This window comes from Cryptotermes secundus, unplaced genomic scaffold (assembly GCF_002891405.2).
Source record: "Cryptotermes secundus unplaced genomic scaffold, Csec_1.0 scaffold612, whole genome shotgun sequence".
Lineage (NCBI taxonomy): Eukaryota > Metazoa > Arthropoda > Insecta > Blattodea > Kalotermitidae > Cryptotermes > Cryptotermes secundus.
Genome location: NW_019729902.1, coordinates 828,383 through 853,818, shown reverse-complemented (window position 1 = coordinate 853,818; position 25,436 = coordinate 828,383). Strand labels below are relative to the sequence as shown.

At 42.5% G+C, this 25,436-nt stretch overlaps 1 protein-coding gene across 7 annotated transcripts in view; it reads right to left on the bottom strand.

Annotated features, from left to right (window-relative positions):
- The window catches only part of LOC111865773 (semaphorin-1A), a 566,056-nt gene that overhangs the window by 97,821 nt on the left and 442,799 nt on the right, over nt 1–25,436 (bottom strand). For all 7 annotated transcript variants that reach the window (XR_002843034.2, XM_023854041.2, XM_023854042.2 and 4 more), the window contains one exon: nt 530–592. Coding sequence is in view for 6 of the 7 variants with exons in the window: in XM_023854041.2 (XP_023709809.1) it covers nt 530–592 (63 nt within the window). In the remaining variant the exon portion in view is untranslated. The remainder of the gene's footprint in view (nt 1–529; nt 593–25,436) is intronic.

Below are 25,436 nucleotides of genomic sequence, written 5' to 3'. Positions count from 1 at the left end.
ATTCAGTATATAAGTTTAATTTTCATACAATTCTCCAATCGTTACTGTTAGTACCAGTGTCCAACATCATCAGTCATCATGGGTAACTGCAACATCTTCCTCATCGCCACGTTTATCTTATGCTTACCGCAACTACTGTTTCCTATTTCTTCCGGTAGGGGGACGGACATCAAGATCAGTTATGGGTATCTTTTAATTCGTTTCATCCACTTCAAGGACTCAACGCATTCTAAATTATTTTGTACAACATAATGAAAATGTTTAAAAATTTAAAAGGGATAATATTTGTATTAAAAATTACGAAACTATCTATGACATAAATGTTCAGTTTAAAACCAGCAATTATTAAGCGGATTTGATCTATGCTAATGGCACGATGCTGAAGCAAATACATTATTTTGAAACTCTCAACCGTACATGAAAGCGTTACGAGGAAGTAGATTAAACAAGTTGTTCCTAGAATTTCTTATTGTAGAAAACAATTTCGGAACAAGAGGAACAAATAAAGATGATGGAACAGTAGACTCACCTCCGACTTGCCCTTGAGGTAACACAGCTCTCTATGTGCTCCCGAGGAATGCCATTCCATCCGCTGTAACAGAAAAGCAAAAGTCATTGTAGACAAAGAACGGCGACCCCTGGACTGATATTCAAGAGCAATCACGAAAATAAGAGGAAAACAGATACATAACCCACGACAAAGTTCCTTTTATCCATTATACANGTAGACAAAGAACGGCGACCCCTGGACTGATATTCAAGAGCAATCAGGAAAATAATGTGAACAGAGGAAAACAGAATACTTGCTGTCATTCAGAATCCTTTGTTTTCCTGTCTCCTGTCGAAGATCCTAAATATTAAAGTATACGGAATTACTGTACCTTTCACTAAGCCACTTTGCCACGTGTAGGGTGGTACGACNCAGCAGTTTAAGATCAGGGAATACTTGCTGTCATTCAGAATCCTTTGTTTTCCCGTCTCCTGTCGAAGATCCTAAATATTAAAATATACGGAATTACTGTACCTTTCACTAACCCACTTTGCCACGTGTAGGGCGGTACGCGTGACGATATTAACGGAGTCTACTTCGGATGATTGGATTTACTGGCACTGCGGTAACAACCTCTCTTACTTACAAGCAATACAGCGCTATCGCTGATTTACACACTTTACCGTTCACCGTTGCACACACACTAGGATCTTTAGTTTCCACTACAGTCCATTCGCGGAGACGAGAGAGTCCTCGTAAACAAATGCACGCGGTATCTCCTTCGCTCTTTAAATGAAATCACGCAGCGATCACGTGATGCGTGTATCGTTGCAGGGGCGTCCAAATTTCACTCTTCAGTCTGAATGCAGTGAGTACACTGAGTAACTGCGCGCTTTGTCCACTCCTTGCTGTCAGCTGTGGCGACGCGGTGCTTGCTTTGTTTACGCTAACTGTCTCGTCTCCGCGAATGGACTATAGTCGTCTCCTGGCAACGGATCTCAAGACAGATATTATCACTTCAAATCACTATGAAGTGTTCTTGTTATTTCTTCAACCATTCCGTACTGAATTAAACTTCACCCTTCACTAAGGACATGCTCCACTCTCGTTCTTGTACCAAAACTGGCTACAGACGCACAGATGTAAAGTTGATAATATTAAAAAGTGAGCTCAATGAAGATGTACACACAGGCGCTCTTCTTGTGTTATGTTCTGCTGTATCTGTAATATTATCTGTATTTGCTGTTGCGCTTTCTACGCGCTTCTTTTGGCAGGGCGCAGGCAGGGGGAAGGGGGCAAACCAGTATCTGTATCCCCCGGATTTATGGAGAAATTTAAAACTGGTGAAAATAAGAATACCGAATCATCTTATTTTCTTCCTCGTATTCCCGTACCTTGAAGGATCAGGCCGTGTGGCTTGTTCCCATTCAAAATAAATCTGAAACTATGAATCATATAGACATTAGGACGACTCTTCGGACGGCAGGTCACCGGGTCGCAAGGCCGCTACCTACAGACCAAAAAAAAACACAGGAAGAAGACAGACATTAATGCCTCGAGTAGGATTCGAAGACACGATCCCAGTGCTTGGGTGTGCTAAGACAGCGTTTCTCAACCTCTGGTTCTCGGCCCGCAAGCATACTTAAATTAAATTAAATTAAAAATGATCCAACCAAAACAAATTAAAATTAAATAAGTAAGTAAAAATTAATTAAATCATACTCTTTATTTGAAGAAAGTCGTCTTCTGGGTTTACTGCTCTCTGCATTCCAAGCCATTCAACTGCTCTGAAGATGGAGGCGATACGTTCCTCCGAAACGTCGGCCAAAACGAAGAATACACGGCGCCTAAACCAAGAAGACGACTTTCTTCATAGTCATTGCCGTGAAAACCTCAAAACTTACATATTCTTTATTTGTTTAATAAAAGTTAAAACTTTGTTCAATGATGATTCACTTTTAATAGTTTACTTCCAATTTAATTAATTATGTTTCCATATGTATTCAAAACATGCTTTTGGATTTATTATGCTATAAATGGCACAGTATGTCCCAAATGTTGGTAATACCACATAGGTTAAAAAAAATAGGCCTACATAACTTAGTGGTCGTAGAATATTTTCAGACATTTTACTGGATCTTCGGCTTAAAAAGGTCGAGAAACGCTGTGCTAAGACATTTGGTGCCTTGAACCGCATGGCCTTTGTAATCGGCACCAAATATTAAAACCAGAAAGTTTTTAAAATTATTCCTCCATCCCGAATACAATAAGATGATAAAGAGTCTTTAGTGGCTTAAACTAAAGTTCACAAACACATTTTCTGGTTGCACCGCCACCCGCTTGGAAAAATGGCTGCCACCTCCTGGTAAGAATTCCGTCGACACCTGCAATTCCCTTCTTGCTGTCAGGGGCTACACTAAATTCGCTAAACCGAATAACAGAAAAATAAATAACAGTACATTGCTTTGAGGTTGAAACATCGGCGAGATCAATGTTTATGAAACGAAGTGGATGTTCACATCTGGCACCAACAAGATCAGAAGCATCATGTTAAGAGCATGCGTGTAACTGAGACTATAAGAAATTAAATTACATGTTACATATGCATAGAAACCATTAAGCATCCCTTCTCCATGTGACAAGCTTAAGTGCTTCTGCTTCAAGAGGATCAGGACGCACATCGCATAAAACACTGCACGCCTCAACGCCGTTCGCAGCGTCTAATCGTAAGAGTACATACATACAGTGGATTTATACAACCGTCACACAAGATAAAGAGACCCCCGCAAGTTGTGCTGCAATAAAATTAATTGCGTTCCAAGTACGACTTAACAAAGCACAATCCAGCACGATATGCTAATCTCGTCAAAGCCGCAATCAGCAGTCTCCAAGTAAATAAGCAATGAAACAAGTCTCGAATATCACGAGAAAATAAGATAAGATACGCCTATTACTCTGTTATAAATGTTCAACGCAACAAATGGCTTTTACAGCACAATGAATAACTATTTAATGTATGGCATAAAAAAGGAAATTGTTAAAAATTGTTGACAGGAATGTGTGTTTCTCTTAAAGTAAAAATAAGAAGTTTATGTTTTGCACGCAAACCATACACCTACACCAGAATAACCTCATCTTACATGACGTGCAGGACTACTCAAAGTTACAATCAGTCCCATTTCCGAAACTCGGTTTCGGGAGGAAACCCACCTCCAGTGTGGAACATGAAACGGGCGCAAAATCTTCAATTAATGCTATTATAAAATAGCTGAAGCTGAAAACTTAATTTCATTTTAATTGCATGAATTTGTGTGAAGGAATCGACACGAGGGAAGCGAGCAACCAAAGCAGTGAACCGAATAAAATGGCGTTTCAATCTGAGAAGTCTTCTAATAAGTTCGCTTATTTTGCTACACTGCCCTCAAAACAAGGCATCCGTTGCCTTGCGACACCAATGTCGTTATACTTGAGCGTATACTGCAAATCTCAGATACAAACATTACCATTTCATTCGCTCACGATATGAACGGGTAATGCGCCCAGGGGTCGCATCTGAGAAATGTCTTTAATGAATGTTACAAGGATCCACACGAATACCGATACAAAATGCATTTAGCCAGGTCCGTAATGGGGGCTTACGAAGAATTCAAGAAAAATCATACTTAGATCGTACAATACGTCAGAAATATCGCCGGCATTCATCAAGTTTTATCAAAATATGTCAACGAACTAAAAAGGATAGAAAAAGTGAAGCTTAAGCGGCCTTGATGCTCGTGAGACCGGTCTATCGGCACCCTCAACCTAGTCGCTTCCTTGTCGATTCGGTTATGACGTTTATAAGTGTGACAGTCCGACTGCGTCACTTATGCTATGTGGTAATACAGGGCGTTCAATCAAGGAGGAAACTTCGCAACACCGCTGACCGGGCCCAACATTCCTCACAGATTGCTGCTGTAACTGTTGGTAACGGAATGAGTCATTTATCAGCGCTAATGACTCATTCTGCTATCAGCAGTTAGAGCAGCAACCTGTGAGGAATGTTGGGCCGGGTCAGCGGTGTTGCGAAGTTTCCTGCTTGACTGAACGCACTGTACAAAGCTAATACGCATCAACCATCCACATGCTGACACTACTGGCAGAAAAATGCTCATCTGTTTCATATATGCATGACAATTTATAAGCTCAGGCTGTAGAAGGTTGTCGTAAAGTGCCGAGAGATGGCAGGAGTTCCGCTTGACACCCAATACCACACATTACAAAGAGAGAGGGAAGAATCGTCTGTGTCAGAACACAGCCTTAGAAGTCTGTAGAACGGAACGGGTTAAGAACTCAGATCAGTCATCTTCGTTCCTAACTTCGGTAGTCCCTGAACTCGCACTGCCACACAGCAGTTCAACTCAAAGCATTTTCCCTCGGATTATTGAAAGTGCGAGTATGTATGTATGTATACACTACACAGCGGAATTTAAAGAACTCTCAATAATACTATAATTCTGTTTTCGGGCATTCTTTGTAAGAATTCTAGTAACTGCTTTGGGTAGTAATTTTATTGTTGCCTTTATATCAGTTATTCCAAATTCTCTTGTAATATCGCCATTATATTTACGAATGCAATTCTTCTGTCTCCATTTGCTGTTCTGCCAACATTCGGATCCGTACATAATATGAGCATACGTATAGCTAGTATTCTTAAAAGAGTTTTCGGTTAGGTTGGCTTTCCGTGCGTAAATAAATAAAAATAAAACGGACGCCGTATACAATATTAATTATAATTATGGCTCTACAGCCCTTTGTTATGCCTTGGCCACTTTTACAGTTTCTTGATCCTATACACAGTCCGTAGGAATCCTTAGACGGGGGATCAGCCCGTTGCAAGGCCGCTACTTACACACAGAACACAAACACAGAATAAACGCACACAGACATCCATACCTTGGGAGGGATACGAACCCCCCGATCCTAGTGTTCGAGCAAGCGAAGACAGTTCAGTTCATGCCTTACACCGCGCGGCCACTGTCATCGGCATCCTCAATATTCAGGTCTGCATAAAATGATGAATAATTAAACTCAGTTGCCTCCAAAACTGTGACGAAATCCGAACACAGACATATCTAATGTCCGGATGCTCTAGTGCACGCCTCCTCTGGAGACAGCTAACATGAGCATCCCTGTTGAACTATTATGAGAATTCTTCGAGGTAATTTATGAAACACTCATATCATCTCCAAATTGGAGGGGGGGGGATGAAGACACAATCCCTTAAACTAGGGACTGCGGACACCTTAATGCCCTTAGAAAGGGTTTTATGGTGAAGAATTTACGAAAACGAATAATTTCTTAACTATTCACCGATGATCGAAATGCGCGTGGTGATCTCCATAACAGGAATCTCTCTCCAGTGCCGGAGATTTCTAAGTACCTAACATTGTGTTCAGGTCTTAGATTAATTGAGGGGTTCGTGAATAAATAGCGGTGATATTTTTTAGAAAATTATTTATTTTTAAGGCATTTTTGAGATAGTATGGGGCCAAAGCATTGTTTTTAAAAATGCCATCACGCGAGAACAAGGCGTGCAGAGTTATTCGTTAAATACTTGCATTTACGTGTTTCTTTTAGGAAAACTCATGTGTTCATTTTAAATTATATATAAATCTAATCTTCTACATACCCTTCTCCCCCCCTCCACCCTCAGGGTAGTGCGGTTGCGTGGGGACAGCTATGGATGATACATCACTATCAAAACGAACCAGTGTATGGGATTTCTTTTCGTTTTTCAAACTCGCTGGAGGTCATGCTACTGAAAGAGCACGATATGCTAATTCAGAGCAAACGCTATCACCACTCCGCCCTATTTGCTACGTAATATATGGTCAGTGATAGTCAACACGCGCGGCGGCCATGTCACATCGGGGCGTGACGCATCGCGTGGCGCACCACTATCAAGTAACACAGTTTACCTCAATATCTTGTAATGTCAACAGAATGGACTGTCCAATGATAAAGTAAATATACACCAAGATTCCATGTTCGCAAAGTTTCAATTCGCTTTTACAGCCATGGAAATTTAAAGTAATATACTGGCATCATGCATATAAATTTAGTATATCTGACGTCTTAATTTTAGTGCAGACCTAAAGAGACTTTTTAAAATACAATATTAACACTAAGGTCACAGTGAATCACCTGGCATTAAAGTAACAGAACTAGTGCAATTTTCATACAACGCCGTTTAAACCTGTAGAGGTTATTTTAACTACACGATTTCAAAGTCTTGCATGATAAGCCATGCGGGACACAGCCCATTTAGTGTAGGAGAGCGGGCGACCCTGGGCTTTATGATTTCGCTTTTATCGCATGATGCTTAATTCTCGGCAGAAACAAACGTGGAAGTGATCACAGGCACTTGTCTTAACAGGGTGTTTCCTACGCTGTGTTCCACGGAACATGGGTATAATTCGCCAAAGGAAGATCACATTAAAACCTGAGACATAAAGAGTACAGGTAAACAAGGTAAAGTTGTCCCTGTGCTTAAATATTCAAGCACCACGCCATTAAGACCTATTTCGGAGTGGAAGCATAGCTCCACCATTCTTGACCTCTGCATTAGATGGAGGTGAGTTAGACATGTACATCTAGGAAAACCATAATCGTGAAAACCTAATCTTCAATATAGACGAAGCGAAAGTTAGGAGAATGGGAACTTAGGAAAACGTTGTGTTAACTGGCTCCGATCTTAGGCGATCCCTTGGTTTCTAAAAACAAACTCGGTGACCTGTAGTCAGCAAGCGAACTATACCGACCGAGCGACCGCCGCTTGTCGGCGAAGTTAGCGCCAACTACAGCGGAGAGAGGGTATCGCGTGGTCAGCGCAACGGATCCCCACGGCCGTTAATCTCGGTTTTCTAGACCGGAGCCGCTATTTCCTTGAAATAGGTCCTCAATTATGCTCACGAGGCTGAGTGGACACCGTTTCAGATCCAGTACTTCTAAAAAAAACTGGTAGTAGCTGAACTCTAACCCGGGACCTCTGGATCTGTAGCCAGGAACTCTGACCACTAAACCACAGAGGCGGTCCCCTTGGCTTCTCATTGAGTTATTTTTAGACTTCGTTCCCAGTGCGAAAGATACGGAGCGCCGAATGAAACGCGGACCTGGCTGGGAATGCTGAGTGGGCAAGAATTCAGACGGGACAACTAGTAACGGTTTGTAATGCAAACTTACGATAGGATCCAGACATTCGACAAGACTAAGTGAAGCCTTCAAAAATCTCAGTCGGAATAGCCGGTAACTCGGAAGGGATTCGAAACAGGTATTTTCCCCAACACGAGTCTAGAATTCTTCATCTACGTCAACCAGATCAATGTCTTGGGTGAAGCAAAAAATAAAAACCGTAAGTGCCGTGTATGACGTAGGCCAAAGGCTGAACTTCTTTGATCGCCCAAAGCACAAGTTATACGAGTAATACGCCTGCAGAGAAGCCGCGCTTGCAACAAATGGTAACACTGGAACATGAATGTTACTTCTGTTAATATACAAGTTCTGGCCATGTGATTGCCTCTAACGCAAAACGAAACGAAATAGAATGGTTCTAGGATTCATAAATCCTATTAATTGTACGGTACGCAGCAGACTGACTCTGGGATTTACAAGTTCTGGTAAGGCATGGTACGTAATAAATTGCTTCTAGCACTCATGCCTTCTGGCAATAAAATGCTTCAGTGTCTTCACAGCGAAGTTCGTAGAACTGATCGAACGCTCAACAAGACGCAAGCGACAGAAATGGGACAGCGCGTGTCTAAAAAGAAATCCACGAAGAAAAGTTACGTACCTAACTCAACTGTCACGTTCTATTGTTTACCATCATATCGAGACCTCTCAACTGATACTAATATCGTACTTAAAATAGGTTCCTCATTTCCTTTTCGACTCGCTGAATCAACAGGTGTGGCTCTGTTTGCATCTTGTTAGTGACGTTCAACAATGGAAATTGAACTCACAGTGGCGTGCCTAATGGCCTGGTCCACAGTAAGGCAAATTTCATATGAATTCTAAAGTTATTTGCGCCGAATATAGAGGTGATGGTAATATTATTACGAACACAACCACTCGCCCACACATCTACATGGCGTAGAGCTTAATTAGTTTAAGCGCAGCAAAAACTTTACCTTCTTGGTCTCGAAAACTTCGACCATGCAATGACTGAATTAATTAATGCGCTGGTACTTAAGGGTCATCAGGTAAAATCATGGCGCCGTTACACGGGTTGACATTGTCTTATTAGGCCCCACATGGCCAGTAATACTTTCCTCTTATAAAAGGTGAACACAGAGCCGGCTTGCGTCCTCATCATCTAGACAAGCGGCAATGGCCAAAAACCATATTTCCCATGACAAAGAATCAATCGCACTCTTGCTGATAGTGGTTACGCCTTCTATGGTGGGCTGTTATGTCGCGGTAACATACCTTCGTGAGTAGCTGAGTGTCTGTTAGCTTCTCAAGAAGGACCTTTCCCAATAAAGATGGTTAATACGCCTTTATCTAGTCAGAAAATTCTTAAGCAAAACAGATTTAACGCGGGGGGATAGAGATAGAACACATGGACTTTATGTAACGTGACCAATAATGAATCATGCCGGTTTCTTCCTTGGCTAACTCCTCAGCCCTGAAGATGGAAGCCACATGTTCCTCTGAAAAGTCAGAAGACCTTCACCGGACTCCATGGCATTATATCCCTGAAGACAGAAGTCTTCAATGACGAAACATCGTTGATTACCACTTCTTGTGAACACTTTGTAAGAACTGCGAAACGGCATTGGAAATATACGAACAATGAAATTCGACAGCCCAATCAAGGCTTCGGATCTGGTTGTGCTCCAGAGCACGCGAATATCAATGTCACTAGTGACGTGGCCAGTGCAGAGGTCGAAACGAAATTCGCAAGTCTCATAATGCAGCAGGAATACGGGGAAAACTTATCCTAACGACATTGTCCATTTAACTTCTAAACTCCATGACGCACGGCCCATCTTCGTACACCAGCAGTCGCTCAGTAGCCTTAGAACTATTGTGGATACATACATATTTTAATTGAACTGTTGTTTCATAATTACATATACAAAATGGCATAACCAGAAATCATCTTTCCTTATATTTTGTTAAAAGTACATTACTTGCTTACTTACTCATGGAGCTAAGCCCTTCTGGAGGAGCCGCCAATTCTGCAGCTACTCAAGAATTTTCCAGCATTTTATGGAACCCGAAGGTTTATCACCGTGTTCACAAGAGCCCTCCACTGGTCCCTATCCTGAGCCAGATCTATCCAATCCATACCATCCCATTCTATCTCTCTAAGATCCATTCTAATATTGTTCACCCACCTACGGCTTGGTCTTCCCTGTGGTCTCTTTCCTTCTGGCTTTCCCACAAATATCCTATACGCATTCCTCGTCTCCCCCATTCGCGCTACATGACCTTCCCACCTCATCCTCCTTGACTTCATCATTCTAATTATACTTGGAGAAGAGTACAAGTTATGAAGCTCCTCATTATGCAGTTTTCTCCAACCTCCTGTCAGTTCATCTCTCTTTGGTCCAAATATTCTCAACACTCTGTTCTCAAACACCCTCAGTCTATGTTCCTCCCGTAATGTAAGAGACCAAGTTTCACACCCATACAGAACCACAGGCAAAATTATGGTTTTGTATATTCTAATTTTTACGTTTTTGGACAACAGACGAGAAGACAAAAGGTTCTGGACTGAATTGTAGCAAGCATTAGCCGAGTTCAATCGCCTCTTAATTTCCTCCTGAACCAGGTTTCGAACTGTTATCGTTGTTCCCAAATATCTGAACTGTGCCACATTTTCAAAACATGTGTTTCCTATCTTTATGTCATGATTTTGCCCTGCATTTTGGGGACGAGACAGCAACATATTCTTAGTTTTCTCTGTGTTTACTTCTAGACCAGCCTCTTTACTTGCGTCAATTAAAGTTTGTGTGTTTTCCTTCATGGTATGTATGTACATTATCACCCAGTAGATTCACATCATCGGCTGATGTGTCCCGTTTAGTTTCAGTCCCACCTGGTTTATTCAAGCAGGAGGCTAAATATTACGTAATTCCACAGTCGCCGGTCACGGTAGCCGAGTGGTCTAAGGCATGCACTGTCTTCGCTCGCTCGGAAGCCGGGATCATAGGTTCGAATCCCACTCAGGGCATGGATGTTTGTGTGCGTTTTTCTGTGTTTGTCTACAGGTAGAGGCCTTGCGATGAGCTGATCACTCGCCCAAGGAGTCCTACCGTATGTGTAAGATCTAGAAAAACCGAAGTGAACGGAGAAGTTCATGGAGGTAGGCCTAGGCCCACTGGGGCTGTAGTGCCAAGGGAAAAAGAAAAAAAAAAGAACCACAATATAATTATTTCTATTTGGCATAAAGAAAAATTGCCTGTTCAGTGGAAGGAGTCTATTATTGTACCAGTTCACAAGAAGGGTGATAAAACTGACTGTAGTAAGTATCGGGGGATATCACTGCTATCAACTTCATATAAAATTTTGTCCAATATTCTTCTTTCAAGGTTAAGTCCATATATAGATGAAATTACTGGGGATCATCAGTGTAAAAAGTACATTGCATGAAAAATTTATTTGAATAAAAGTCACGTATATTAATATGGTATATGTTCTGTATTATATATCAATTTTCTACGATGGCCGATTTTAGAGAGAAATAATAAGAACTGATTTGGACTTGATATAACGGAACCGACAAGAACCAAAATTAAGTTCACCCAACAATGTTTGGTGTAAATTTCATCACAGTCCGTTCAGTTGTACTGGAGATGGCACGCGAAATATTCAGTGAGTACAATGACCAGGATATAGATCCTATAGGCTGCAAGGCCAGATTTCGAATACCAGCATAGGCTCAGCGGTGTCCCTGGGGCCAATCTACCTATCCTATGGGTACCGTGGGGCGTGAAAGTGATTACTTACTTCCATCCAAAACAGAGATTAAAGCTGCGGGGAAGTATACCTTCACGTCTTCATGGCGTGGTCCTTAATTAAGGAAAGATAACTTTACCTGTTTACTTAACATACAGATGGACAGGCTTAACCTCCCTATCTTGTGTCCATTTTATACGAGCTGTGTAAAGAACGCATACTGACCCATCCATCACTGTCACGGCTGGCTAAGGTCGGTGCACTACGCAACAGTGGGAAGCGGCCGAACTGACATGGAAAACAATTACAGTGGTGCGTAATGGCGGACCGATCGCGTCGTCTGTAGCGTCCCGACTACGCGTACTGTATCAGCAACAGCCGCATAGTTTGTACTGCGAACGGAACATCTGTACTCAACGACAGAATACACATAATATGTACTTCACGCGTTTCGTTCATATGAAATATATACGGAAAGTAAAGATTCAAAGTCCAGAAAATATTTGTAAAGTATTTCTTTATTCCATGTAGCACTTTTACAAACAACTTTTATTTATGTAAGTTTTGAGGTTTTCAAGGCGCTGCCTTTCACTTCCTAATCCTTACGCTACTGCTCTCTGCATTCACAGCCATTCACCTGCTCTGAAGATGGATGCGATACGTTCCTCCGAAACGTCGGCCAAAACGAAGAATACACGGCGCCAAAACCCAGAAGACGACTTTCTTCACTTTTATTTACTTTTCAAAAGAGTCACCGTGGATCGCAATGCACTTAGCGAGCCTGGAAACGAGTTTTTTTTTTGTTCAAGTGTCTTATAAATTTCCTTCCTGCTATCGCAGACACGAAGAAGAGTTCCTGACACTTCTAGACATTGTTGGTGAAGTTCATCGATGGTTAAACGTCTGTCAGTACGAATGTTTTCATCAGAGACAACGGATGGCCATCATCATGAACATCAGTTCTTCCCGCTTCAAATACACGACACCATTTTGCCACGTTCTGCCTGTTCATAACATCTTCGCCGTAAACAGAAATAAGTTGGCGATGAACTTCAGGAGCAGTTTCTCCCTTCGCATGAAGAAATCGCATTATTTCACGAACCCCACATTTGGCGGGATTTTGAATCGACACGGCCATTTTAAACACATACTGCGAGCACGACGTTGCCGTGACTGTGGCCGGGGAACTCTGCCCTGTCATACGGTTCCTATCTCACATGGCAGCTCTGCCATTTCTGGAGGAAAAGAAATCCCTTGCACTGTTTGCTGGACTTGTATCTTTACCTACCGGATCTTACGTACGTACATTAGGAAGTGTGGGTTCAACCTGTAGACTGAAAACTTCTGGGCCTAAAATGTTTTGTGGCTGAGTTGCACGTGAACAGCCTGTCATGTGTGGAGAGAAAAACAGCGCACAGTGCCAGGCCTATAAATCCGCTGGACTAAGTAGTGCCATTAGTTTATTTCTAAATTATCATAATAATTTACACGATACACGGTTTGAGTCCGTGATATGAATAATAATGTGTAAGATTCACGACTTCAAGACATGACAAGTATGTGCAAGTTACACGTAAACCGAAGGCCGCGCCATAGCTGAAGCGGATAGTCGCTGGCTTCCCACCGCGGCGGCCCGGGTTCAAACCCGGGTCTAGTCAAGTGGGATTTATGGTGGACAAAGTAGCGCTGGGGTAGGTTTTCTCCGAGTACTTCGGTTTCCCGTGCCAATCTTCATTTCACCAAATTCTCCATCATCATAATCACCCGGAGTAGGTACAATAGGCCAATCAGTGGCCGACGTGCCGATTAGACCCAACTGGACTCCACCCCCCACTATGCGAAATACACGTAAAATGAAATGGGCATGACGTACCAAAACTAAATCAGGCCTACAATTACGTGTCGACATAACATTTCAAGGACAGCATATCCTGTGCCACTCAACAGTGAACAAACAGGACAATTCCGAAAACACCACCACCGAATATACATACTCGTATTGCGGCGTTCTACCACTGCGCGCCATTTATACTCGTACACAGGAATCGGCTTGCCTGTTTGCAGGAACGGGCCCGAAAGGAAATTTCCGCAAAGACGCTGAAAAATTCGTATTTAAAAAAATAAGGGCGAATTTATGCAGCCCTCCAGCAGTGGCGCAAAGGTTAATTTGAGGTTTCGCCTACTAGCATACGCATGATTAAAGAGCTTAAGGGTAAGCCAGTTACGTTCCAGGGCCCTAAAACTTTGAGACTTAATTTACAGCATGGGATCGAACCAAACAATGTTAACAATTCATGCCACTGCAACAATATTAATTATTAGCTTCATTAAATACATTTTAATTAAGCGAATGGCAATACGAAAGGAGTACTAAAAACTATATATCGACGTTCGGTAGCAGGTCCTACATTCCCGTATGTGATAAGAACAATATAAAAGAAATCGAAGAGTCCCTTACAACTCACAAAGAACACAGAACTCAGCTCCTTGAAAACAACAAACTGTGGAATTCATTGAATCAGACGTTTATTTGTTATCGATAAAGATACACGGTCGCAGAACTCGGCCCTATACAAAACAGCGCATAATGTATCCTTATATTTTCTTGTGTTTAGCTAATGGGGTGTAGGTTCATATTTTGTGATACAAATTTTTCGCAGTGTGCGAGAATTTCTTAAACAATAAGGTTATTTACGCTAAGTGTAAAGCATAATTTACATCCGACCGATACGGACCAAAATGGTTAACTGTCACGACTAGGGACCGGATTTTTATGCCCTAATAATCCCTTAAATATATATGCATTTGTGGTGAAAAACTTCCGAAATATGTATTAATATATGCACATAAAAATTTATGACAAATGTTAAAATTGATTTTACATTATTTTAAGACCAACAAATCAATATTTAAGTTCATTTTATGTAATCACTGAATGATTCACTTGCAATAAAAAGCTATACTTAAATACAAATCATGCAACAAAGCCAACATATTTCATTACAAATTTAAAAAACCAATGGTACTCACATTTAGCTCCCCGAACTTTCAACTTCTCTTTTGTTGCAGTTCACAATTACTAAATATTCTAGGTTTTCCATAATTAGTCGCCTCCTATTGTCTCGTAGTTATGTCCTTATAGCGGGAAAAACCTCTTTCCACCTCACAGAAACTTAGGGCACAAGTACAAAAGCCGCTATTTGCTCCACTGTTAGTGATATTTTACTTGGCAGTTCAGTACGTTTACCGGCTAAAATTTCTTCAATTTCACAAATTTGTTCATATCCTGGATTTTTTTTTAAAGAATGCTGTGTACGTTTTCCTTTACTACTTCACCAACTCTTCCAGGAACCGAATTCAATTTGGAAACAGTGGTTTTGAACACACTTAACGACTTATACAAAGTAGTATTGCTATTGCTTGCCTCCAGTGAGGAAATGGCGGATGGAAGGTGTGAGAAGTGAGCAGATATATAGGAAAGATTAGTTTCTAGTTCTGCGTTTCTTAGTACATCTTGGGCAATTTGAATTGATGCTGCACTTTTGGGATCAAATGTATTCACGACATTCCTAACTGTTTCTAAATGTTCGGTATAATAACTCGCTGCACACAGCCACGTGCCCCAGCGCGTTAAAATTGGTTCTGGCGGAAGTGGAACGCTCGGTGCTACTGCTTTAAAGGCTTCTTTTCTGCATGGCGCTTTAACAAATACCTTCTTCACAGAAGACACCAACTTGTCAACAAGCGGAAAATTTGCACGAATTGTTTCTGCAACACGGTGCAACCCATGGGCAAGGCAAGTCAAATGTGTCATGTTTGGAAATATAACTTCAAGAACAGTACCGGCTTTCATCATGTAACTTGCGGCATCAGTCACAAAGAGCAACACGCGCTCATACTGAATGCCATTCGGCCATAGTAAATTCATGGAACTGATAAAAAAATTCGGAAACTGAGGAGCTATTTATGGTTTCAAATTGCTCTACCGCAAGAAGATGTGGGGTAGATTGTTCGTTCTTATTAAGGGATCCAACTATACAATTTGCAATAAACCGTCCCTCACAATCTTGTGTTTCGTCGATTGACACCCACACAAAATTATCTTGAATCTTACCTGTAATGCTTTCAATTGTAAGATCGTAACACTGCTTCACGTAATATTTACGCACAGTAAATTCATCTGGCACTTTGCACTGTGTATACTTCTCTATGAAGTTTCTCAGAGCAGGATTGGTTAGTTTCCACAGCGGAATATCTGCCGCTAAAAAGGCTTCGCATATATCAAAGGAAAACTGTGAAAAACTATTATTAGAAAATTCACTAAGCAATTTTTGAACAGGAGCACTTGTCGTTTTAATGTTAATATTCTCTTTGTGTATATTAGTGTTCAAATACTGAAGCACTTGAAAGCGTTTTTCACAACCAACTGTTTTCTCACACGCTAGAAAATAAAGAATTTCGTTATCCGCACTTATCATCTCTCCTTCGAACTCCCGCTGATACAGCTGTAATTTAGTTTTCTGACTTACTTTCACTTTCGGCATGACTACAGAAAGCTAAATAAACTTAACTACAGACTAGTCACCACTAATGTGAATGGCCCCCACCTTCAAATGAAGAAGCGTAACGAACCTCATGGAGACTTCGGAAATAAATTACTTAAGTCCCTTATCGGTTGAATAGTACTACGTTGATAGCGGCTGCATGTGAACGCTTCCGACTAATCTCTTCGCGGCCACCGCGGCCACTTTGATGGTACGCAGATGAGGCGAGTAGAGGGATCGGGGAAGTCCCGTCCTGGGTATTGCATCAGAAACATGAATCATGACGAAATATTGAGTCAAATATGCAACATATTCTAATACTGAAAAGAAAAATTGTATACACACGACCATGATTGAAAATTTGAATATAAAATTAAAAAATATATAAGATAAACGTTTTAAAAAGGAAATATGCAGTATAAATGGAGATCTTCGAAAATATTATGCTTAATTTATAAAACAGGCAAAATATGCATTTATATACACCATCAAACCATGTCCAAAATTTAAGAAATGAAGCAATTCATACATATATCCAAAGGAGCATACTTTCTGGTTGCAAGAAAGAAATATGCATTTGCATTAGGATCCAGACCCTAGTCACTACAAACTCCCAGCCACAAAATTTTATGAAAATCTGTTGAACAGTTTCGAAGATTACACATTCGGATGGACGGAAATAAACGATCTCAACATAATCTATTAAGAAAGCAGTCTTCTGGGATTTGGCACCGTGTATATGTGGTGTTAACCGACGTTTCGGAGGAACGTATCGCCCCCATCTTCAGGGTAGAAGAAAAAGTATAATAAATCTGCAAGCGACCACACCGTGAGAAACGGTAAATCAGAAACGTCGGTTAACACCACATATACACGGTGCCAAATCCCAGAAGACTGCTTTCTTCATAGTCACCGCCGTGAAAGCCTCAAATCTTATAATCTATTAATTTCACGTACTTTGTGAAAGAACATATATATACCCATCTAGTGGCAGACAGGCTTATATCGAAATGAACAACCTGAAGGAACTGAAGACACGAACGAACCAAACTAAACCGTGTTCCTTTATCGACCCCCTTTCCCTTCCACAAGCTGCAAAGTTCTTGTCCTTCATCGCGTGATTGCTAGAAATGCCAAATGAGGTTCAGACTTCATGTCCTTTCTTCCTTTCTCTTTCACACTTCGATTTCCAAAAAATACGCTCCACCCCCCACCCCGGCCAGCAGTCTGCTGGACATCGGTTCACAATGGCGCAGGGTGATGGATCACTCCCGGCTTTCCAAATTCAAAGGAAGCATGGGGACACGGTGCCAGCTGTCTCCTGGTACCACTCGGGCCCAGATAGCAGCAGCTCGCAGGGGAGTCGTCCCCACATGACTCCGAGAAATTCACGAAATCAGAACTTGATCACAGGATTTAAACACAGCAAAAGGAGAGAGACAAGTAGCCACGTCAGTGAGAGAAACTGAAAATGTCATAAACAATTTCACAGTTCTGAAACGTGATAATCAAGCCCTGCAATGTCTACAATGCTATGTGGGTCTGAGCTCTCGCCAGTACGCCACACTGCGATTCAAACATACGCGGTCCCACATTGAGGACACATCCGACAATCTCTGACCGTCACGGTCACCATCTGAAGACAGCTGCCTGATGCAGTGCGAGTCACGATCCGTCCAAACTTGTCCAGAAATTCTATGCCCAGTTTCCAAATCTCGCTCCACACACACATCCGTGCATTCATATGCGCGCGCACAAACGGATTTCGAACGTGTAACTGATATGGCAATTTCTAGTAGATATATATTTTATTCTTTTCGAAACGGTGCACCATTACATTCTTCCCAAATATAATCTATTTAACTCGCCCATTATGCCATTAAGATGTATTCATTAATGCTATATTATCGATGGACACAGTAGCACAACAAAGAGCACCTGTCTTCTTAGGCTGGTAAGAAAATTGCTGCATCGAATCACACACCAATGATCGCCACCATCGGTATACACGATATAACTCGCCAAAGACACTGGGAAACATTCAGAACTCAAACTGAAGAAAATTTACGACTTAACATCCCGTCCAAAACAGCGAAAGACATGGTAGAGGCTATTGCAGAATTCAGTAACGTAATACAAACGGCGGCTTGGAGCGCAACACTAGACAACCATCCTGTTGGAACCATATTTATAGTTTTTGACAAATGTGGTTCCAACAGGATGGTGCCACGGGCTCATACGGCGAGAGCCTGAAACTTTCCATTCGTCAAGAAATCGCAGCTGTGCCGGAAGACATGTTGGAGAATGCGATGCAGAATATTGAGGAGAGGCTCCAATGTGTGTCCAGCAGGAAGGACGTCATCTAACCGACTTTATTTTCCGTACGTAATGTAAGTTAAAAATGCATTAAAATTTCTTGTTTGTGTAATCAAAATGGTTTTATCTTGAAAATCAACAGTTATTCTTATATGAAAACCATTCGTTTCCTCTGCTCCACCCTGTACAAAGCAGAAGGAAGAAAGTGAGCCTGTGATGTAACTCTATGAAAGAAGGTTCACAACTGCATCGCAAGAATCCAAGAATATCGTCAGAAAAAAAAAATTATTCGCCTCAGCAAAATACGTGTTCACGGTAGTACTGAAGGTCACCCGAGGAACGAACATTACACAAGCGGAAGATGGTTTCTGGTATTACGCCAAATACTACGGCCAACACTTGAATGTGACCTTTACGGCAATGCTGGCGCACCATGGCTCGCCTCCTGGATTTTACTGCGGGATCAGGGCATCGAAGCTATGGCCGTAGCAGCGACATAAAACGATGCGATGGGTTGTGGACGTCACAATGGCTTGGCTTCGCTTTTATCTCTCGCCCGCTGCTATACTTACTGGAACGCCTCAGACAATGCTGTACAGACCTGGGACATCCACTGGAATCCAAGCGATTGCAGATAACTAACTTCTTGTTGAGTTACGGCTTCTCGTATAATGAAAGTGAAAAGTAGGTGCTTCTGGATTTTGCATAAATTACTGACTCCTATATACACTGACTGCTCATACGAATCAATTACCCTACATACAAATTCACTGCTCCAAAACACGTCACATTACAACTATCATATGGGGCACGCAGTAGAGTAGTTGGCTGAGGCGCAAGCCGAAAAGTTGCGGGTTCGAGTTCACATGACGTGGATTTTTTTATTTACATTATCCTCCCAGCCGCACAATGGTCCAGGAGTCAACTCAGCCTCTAACAGAAATGAGTACCAGGAATCTTCTTCGGGGTAGAACGCGGCCGGCGCGTAAAGCTGACAACCTTACCGCCATCTGTGAGCAGACTGTCTAGATAATGTGGGACCCTCAACGTCTCACAACCCTACGGGACTTCACGGCCTGTTACAAGGATAGCTTTACCTTTACAACTACTGCAGAGTTATAAGTTACTACTTTTAATTCGTTAAACATCCTGATGTGAACGAAGAAGTTCATGGAGGTAGGCCTAGGTCCACTGGGGCTGTAGTGCCAAGGGGGGAAAAAAAACATCCTGATATGCTGCGTTGTCCGTACGAAGAAAAAAAAATTTGTAAATTCAATTTGAGCTTAAAGTAGGCCTAATGTAGTGGCCATATTAGAATGACAAATTTTATGGAAATGTGCAAACGCAGTTTTACTAGTAGAGATGAAATAGACTGGCGGATGGACACAACGGTCTTATTACGAGTAGCTTTCATGAACTCCTTTTGCAAGGAACCTGTAACTTCTTCCTTTCTTCTTCCCTCCCGCTCATGCAACGCTATTTACTTAATCTGTATATTCTTGTGGCACAATACACTATAAAAATCGTGATGCAAACGCGGACGGTTACTCAGTGCAGCACTGCATGCAAAGGTCTCACTGTTTTGACGAGCATTTCATGTTCTCAAGCTGCTGTAACCTCCCGATCAGAAATTGCATTTCCCTTAAAAACTCAAGGTGTTAACGCCGTGTAGTCCGGTAGATGTTTCCTGACGTTTCGGAGGAATGTGCTTCATCCATCTTCAGGACATGCACACAAAAGAATATTCCACCCAGAGGCTGAAATGAAAATTCGGATTCATGGTAGAACTACTTAGGTAATAAATAAGGGCCGCGCCATAGCTCAAGCGGTTAGTCGCTGGCTTCCCAAAGCGGCAGCCCGGGTTTGATCCCGGGTCTCGTCAAGTGGGATCTGTGGTGGACAAAGTGGCGCTGGGGCTGGTTTTCTCCGAGTACTTCGGTTCCCCCTGCCAATCTTCATTCCTCCAAATTCTCCATCATCATAATGACCCGGGGCAGGCGACAAAAGGCCAATCAGTGGCCGCCGTGCCAAGTGGACCCAGTTGGACTCCACCCCCCAATAAGCGAATAAAAAAATTAGGTAATAAATACATTCCCGAAGAAAGATACGTAAAAAGTAATCGAAGATCTTCTCTTAAGACAACAGTACTTACTTAATTTGGCGGTAGCCTAGTAAAAATCTTACATGTGAGTGAATGTTCTGTTTTCAAACACTCGAAACAATAAACCCTGTCTATGGTTATTTCAAACATACCTTCCCTCACCTCCTGTTCTTCTTCCTCCTCCAGAATCAAGCCTGTCTGCATTAAATGCGCTGCGAATTCTTCCCGTACAGTCGAAGTTCTTGGCAAATCACGTGATACCAAGAATGGCACTTTACACATTCAATGCAGGATTCACGCCACCTTTGTCGTGTGCAAACGATCCACTTCAGGTTTCGCTGCATCACCGGCTTGGTATTTTCTCCTCTGTCTCGACGTTCCCTTAGACTGGATGTTTGCAGGGTTATTGCCACCTCCACAATCCCCTTTCCTTCTTCATCCATACGTGAGACTCCGCTGATGGACGTAGAATCCAGACACGAATACTCGAGACCTCCGCGCATTCTCCACTTAAACAGGACACGTTTTATGTTAGGATATCGTTCTAAAGAGGAGCACTACAATTGCTACTTGACACTTGGCGAAAACTTGACGGTACTGTGTATCTCCTCTCTCAGGCTCCAAGCTTGTGCTGCTGGCCGAAAGGCACAGCGTATATTTGAAATTAATTGATATGCGAAGACCGCCTCTGTTGTCTAGTGGTCAGAGGTCCTGGCTACAAATCCACAGGTCCGAGTTCTATTCCCGGCGCTACCAGATTTTCTGAAAGGTAGTGGGTCTGGAACGGGGTCCACTCAGCATCAGAGGATAATTGAGGAGCTGTTTCAAGGAAATAGCGGCTCCGGTCTAGAAACTCGAGATTAACGTTCGTGGATATCCGTTGAGCTGACCACGTGACACCCTCTATCCGCAAAAGTTGGCACCAACTTCGCCGACAAGCGGCGGTCGCTCGGTCGGTATAGTTCGCTTGCGGACTACAGGACACGGATTTTGTTTATTGACATGTGAAATAGTGTTAAATTACTTCGTTTCTCCTATAAACAAGAGACGGTGTATGAATTCGCGTTATTTACGTGTCGATGTTACGTTGTTTTCACTCCGTTGTTTCATGTACCAGATGTATGTAACTGCCGACGAAGTGTGATACAATTCAGTCTTAACGGAGAAATGAGGGGATGGGATGAGGATATGAAAGGGATACGGAAAGGAACAACAGTGGGTAAATGATGACGGTACGAAGAAGAGATTCCCCGCTGAACAGGTCTCATATTGGTAGTGATACAATGAATTAGACACTGCCTTGAACCTTCTGAGTCATTATTAAGGTACAGTTTCTATTATTTAGAGCTTAAATCCTAAACGTTTTCTTTGCCAGACTGATTACTTCTTCGTATTCGCGTAACTTAATTTCATTAATAATTATTCTCCTTCGTCTAACCCATTTCACAGTTCTTAGATCCATAACTACGTTCAGGCCGGCTTACTCGTAACATGGTTACTCTAGAATCAAACACTGTCACAGCTGATTACTGTCTGTCTCAAGCATTTTGAAGGTCCCTATACATACTAAAGAGTTAAATAAAAAAAAAAACTCCGTGATTATAGTTCGCAAGCGAACTATACCGACCGAGCGACCGCAGCTTTTCGGCGAAGTTTAGTGTCAACATTTGCGGATAGAGGGTGTCGCGTGGTCAGGGCAACGAATCAATACAATTTAATATTGTCGCGTATCGCGGGGTATATCGCGACAAATAAATTCTCGATGTATTCGATGTAGCGAATTTTATTTCACATTCGCTCTTACAATCACCCAAATTACAATCTGACGATTACTGCTATCTGCAGTATCACAAATAGTACAGTCCCAATGCCACAATACAACTGACTGGTTGCTGGCTAACTCGAAGATAGGTCCAGGACTCGCTGACTGACTCAGTACAACTCTGCGGTAGCCACACTAGAACTGACTGTGAATAGCCTTCGCTGCTCCGTATGTAGCCTCGATCGGACAGTACGGGAAAACGGCCACGTAATAGGCACCCTTTTTGCCTGGCGCTGTGTTGCTATGTAACGCTAGCGGAAGTAACCGCTGTTACTATCGTAACGTCGCCGCTGTTGACTCGCGTTGCCTAGCGACCGCGATATCCCTCGGTGACGTCACCGCGGAGGGGAGTGGCGGGGCGGGAACTCGCCTATTACCGTAAGAACGCGAGCGTTACGTTACCGCCACGTACCGCTGGGGAGGTGGGGGTCAACATGTCACAATATTTTAATGCCTAGTTTTAAGCTGACACAAGCTGTGGGACGCAAAGAAATTTTGGTTGGAGGGCGATACTGAGGCTGCTACAGCCACAAACAGTGCGCTTCGATGCTGTGACGTAATTATACACATGAAAAGTGTCCGCTGCCACACTTATCTGCAGCGATATTGCCTGAAACCGATGTTGCAGTGGAGGGCGTTCTGCAGTATACGCCATACACCCTCTGCTTTTGTGGAATGAGTATCGTATACTCTCTGCTTTTTCGAACAGATAGTGAATATCTCATGATAAATTATACTGGCTGGGCAAAAACAGCCAATCCCCCTTTTATCCGCGTTATTTTGTTAATCAACAGCAAGCGTCTTTACCCCTTTTTTGTCTACTTGACTTATTGCGACAAAATATAACTTCTGAAAGAACTATCTGGCCTTGAAAACCGAAATTAACGGCCGTGGAGATTCGTTCCGCTGACCATGCGACCACCTCTATCCGCTAAAGTTGGCACTAACTTCGCTGGCAAGCGGCGGTCGCTAGGTCGGCAAGTTCTAAAGCCACGGAATGTTTTTGGGGAAAGAACTATTCGCCTACTTTCCTTTGATACGACACGGACCGCATAGAGAACGACGCCAATTCATCGTTACCGCCAGGTCTTTGCCGAGTTGTTACCTAGCAACGACAGAAAGATACACAGACAGTCCCAAAGAGTTTCCTACGATAAGATACGGATTGCACAGAAAATGACTCGTCCAACAATTCTACTGCTGCGTGTATTCGTTGCAGTGTGAACGTGTTTACAACGCCGCTGCCTAGCATCGAAAAGGATACATATACAGACACGCAGACTTATGGGAGGGATTTATGGAGTACGCCATTGAGATGGGCTCAGGTGCCACGATACACATACCAAGTTTCATAAAGACTGTTTCAGGCATTCAGAAGTTGATAGCGGGGGACACAGACATAGGGTGGTGGAGAGCGTACAGGCCTACTTTAGAAAAGAAGGCTTATGAAATTACCTTGCTGTTTGTGCGTTAGTCTGTATGTCTGTGTATCCCTCTAATTTCTTCGATACCTATGTGTTCTGCGGTATCAAAGGAAAGTTCGTGACTAGTTCTTACCATAACTTGTTTCCTTTTATTCTAGGCCCAATATTCTGAAGCTACACCTGGAATTCCTGAAAATCTGCTTCCAAAGGAGAGCGTTATTCTTACCTTAATTTCAATCAGATTTAAACTACACTGCTCTATTTTTATTTTGTATTTTGTATACACAACGCTAAGGGGGGGATGCGGTAGCGTAGTTGGTTGAGGCACTGTGCTACAGGCCGGAAGGTCGAGGGCTCGAATCCCGATGAGGTCACTGGATTTTTCAATTTACCTAATCCTTCCAGCCGCACTATAGGCCCTGGGGTCGACTCAGCCTTTAACAGAAATGAGTACCAGGAATATTGTATTATTACATATTATTGTAATATTAAGTAAAGGGAGGCCGGCGTGTAAGGCTGACAACCTTGCCGCCGTCTATGAGCCGATTGTATAGAAAATGTGGGAACCTCAACATCTCACAACCCTATGGGCCTTCACGGCCTGTTACAAGGATAGCTTTACTTTACTTACACATCGATAAAATACAGTTGAAATAAAATTAACAGAAAAATTCAAAGCAAGCCCATATGTTTGTTTTATGTCACCGTAACATTACAGTCTAGCAACTTGCTCATAAAAATTTGGTAAGATCCCCCCCACCCACGAAGTTTTACCAACGTCTACGGGACATCCTTTTTTTTCACGACTACAGCAATGCCTGAAACCTGTATGTTTCAGAACATTCCGTCTCATTACATGTAACATAAAATCCTCGTATCCCTCTTTATCTCATCCTTTCTTTCGGCCTCTGTGGTACGGTTGCTAGAAAACCACATAAGGTTTATAATGCATAAAGCGATCCAATGTTCACGACGGTTCTGTGGACAGGCAACAGTAAGCGGTTTAATGCACGATGTGACCTATTTCTTATATACGTGACTAACAAACGTGGGCGCCACGGTCATAAAGAACAGAATAGCTGAGTGATGTTACGTCGTCTTATTTCTAGATCCTCAATTTAATATGCAGGAACGATCCAGTATTTGTTCCCTGCACTTTCATGTGTCATTTAAGAGCTTAAAGTGTCTTGTTTAGTTGTACACTGCTCATGGAGTTCATTACGCATGCGTGTGGAGCAACAGTCCAGTAGTAACACCAGTTAGTTAGGAGCATCAAGCACAGCACTGGCTTTTAGATATGTGGTACAAGAAAACGCCTATGCAATACCATTATCTCAGTACAGTTCGCGTCATTACTAGGTGATGATGATATTACTGTCGTTATCATTACTACTACTACGGGCACACAGATGTTAAGTCAGTATAAGCAAAAAGGTAAAGCTGTCCCTGTGCTTAACTAATTAAGCACTACGCCATGAAGGCATATGGGTGAGTGGATGTATAGATCCATATTTTCTTGACCTCGGCACTAGTTGGAAGTGAATGGTCAGCTTCACGCCCCGGTCACTTTACCCCCGGTGCCCATTGGATACGAGGCTGGGTAGACCCCAGTCGGTCTGGGCGACGTGGTGAAGAGAAAATTGTTGACCCTATCGGGACTCGAAATCCGATTCCTCGGTAGTCCAGCCCGTAGCCAGTCGCTATACTGACTGAGCTATCCCGGCTCCTCACGTCCAGCCTGTAGCCAGTCGCTATACTGACTGCGCTATCCCGGCTCCTCACGTCCAGCCCGTAGCCA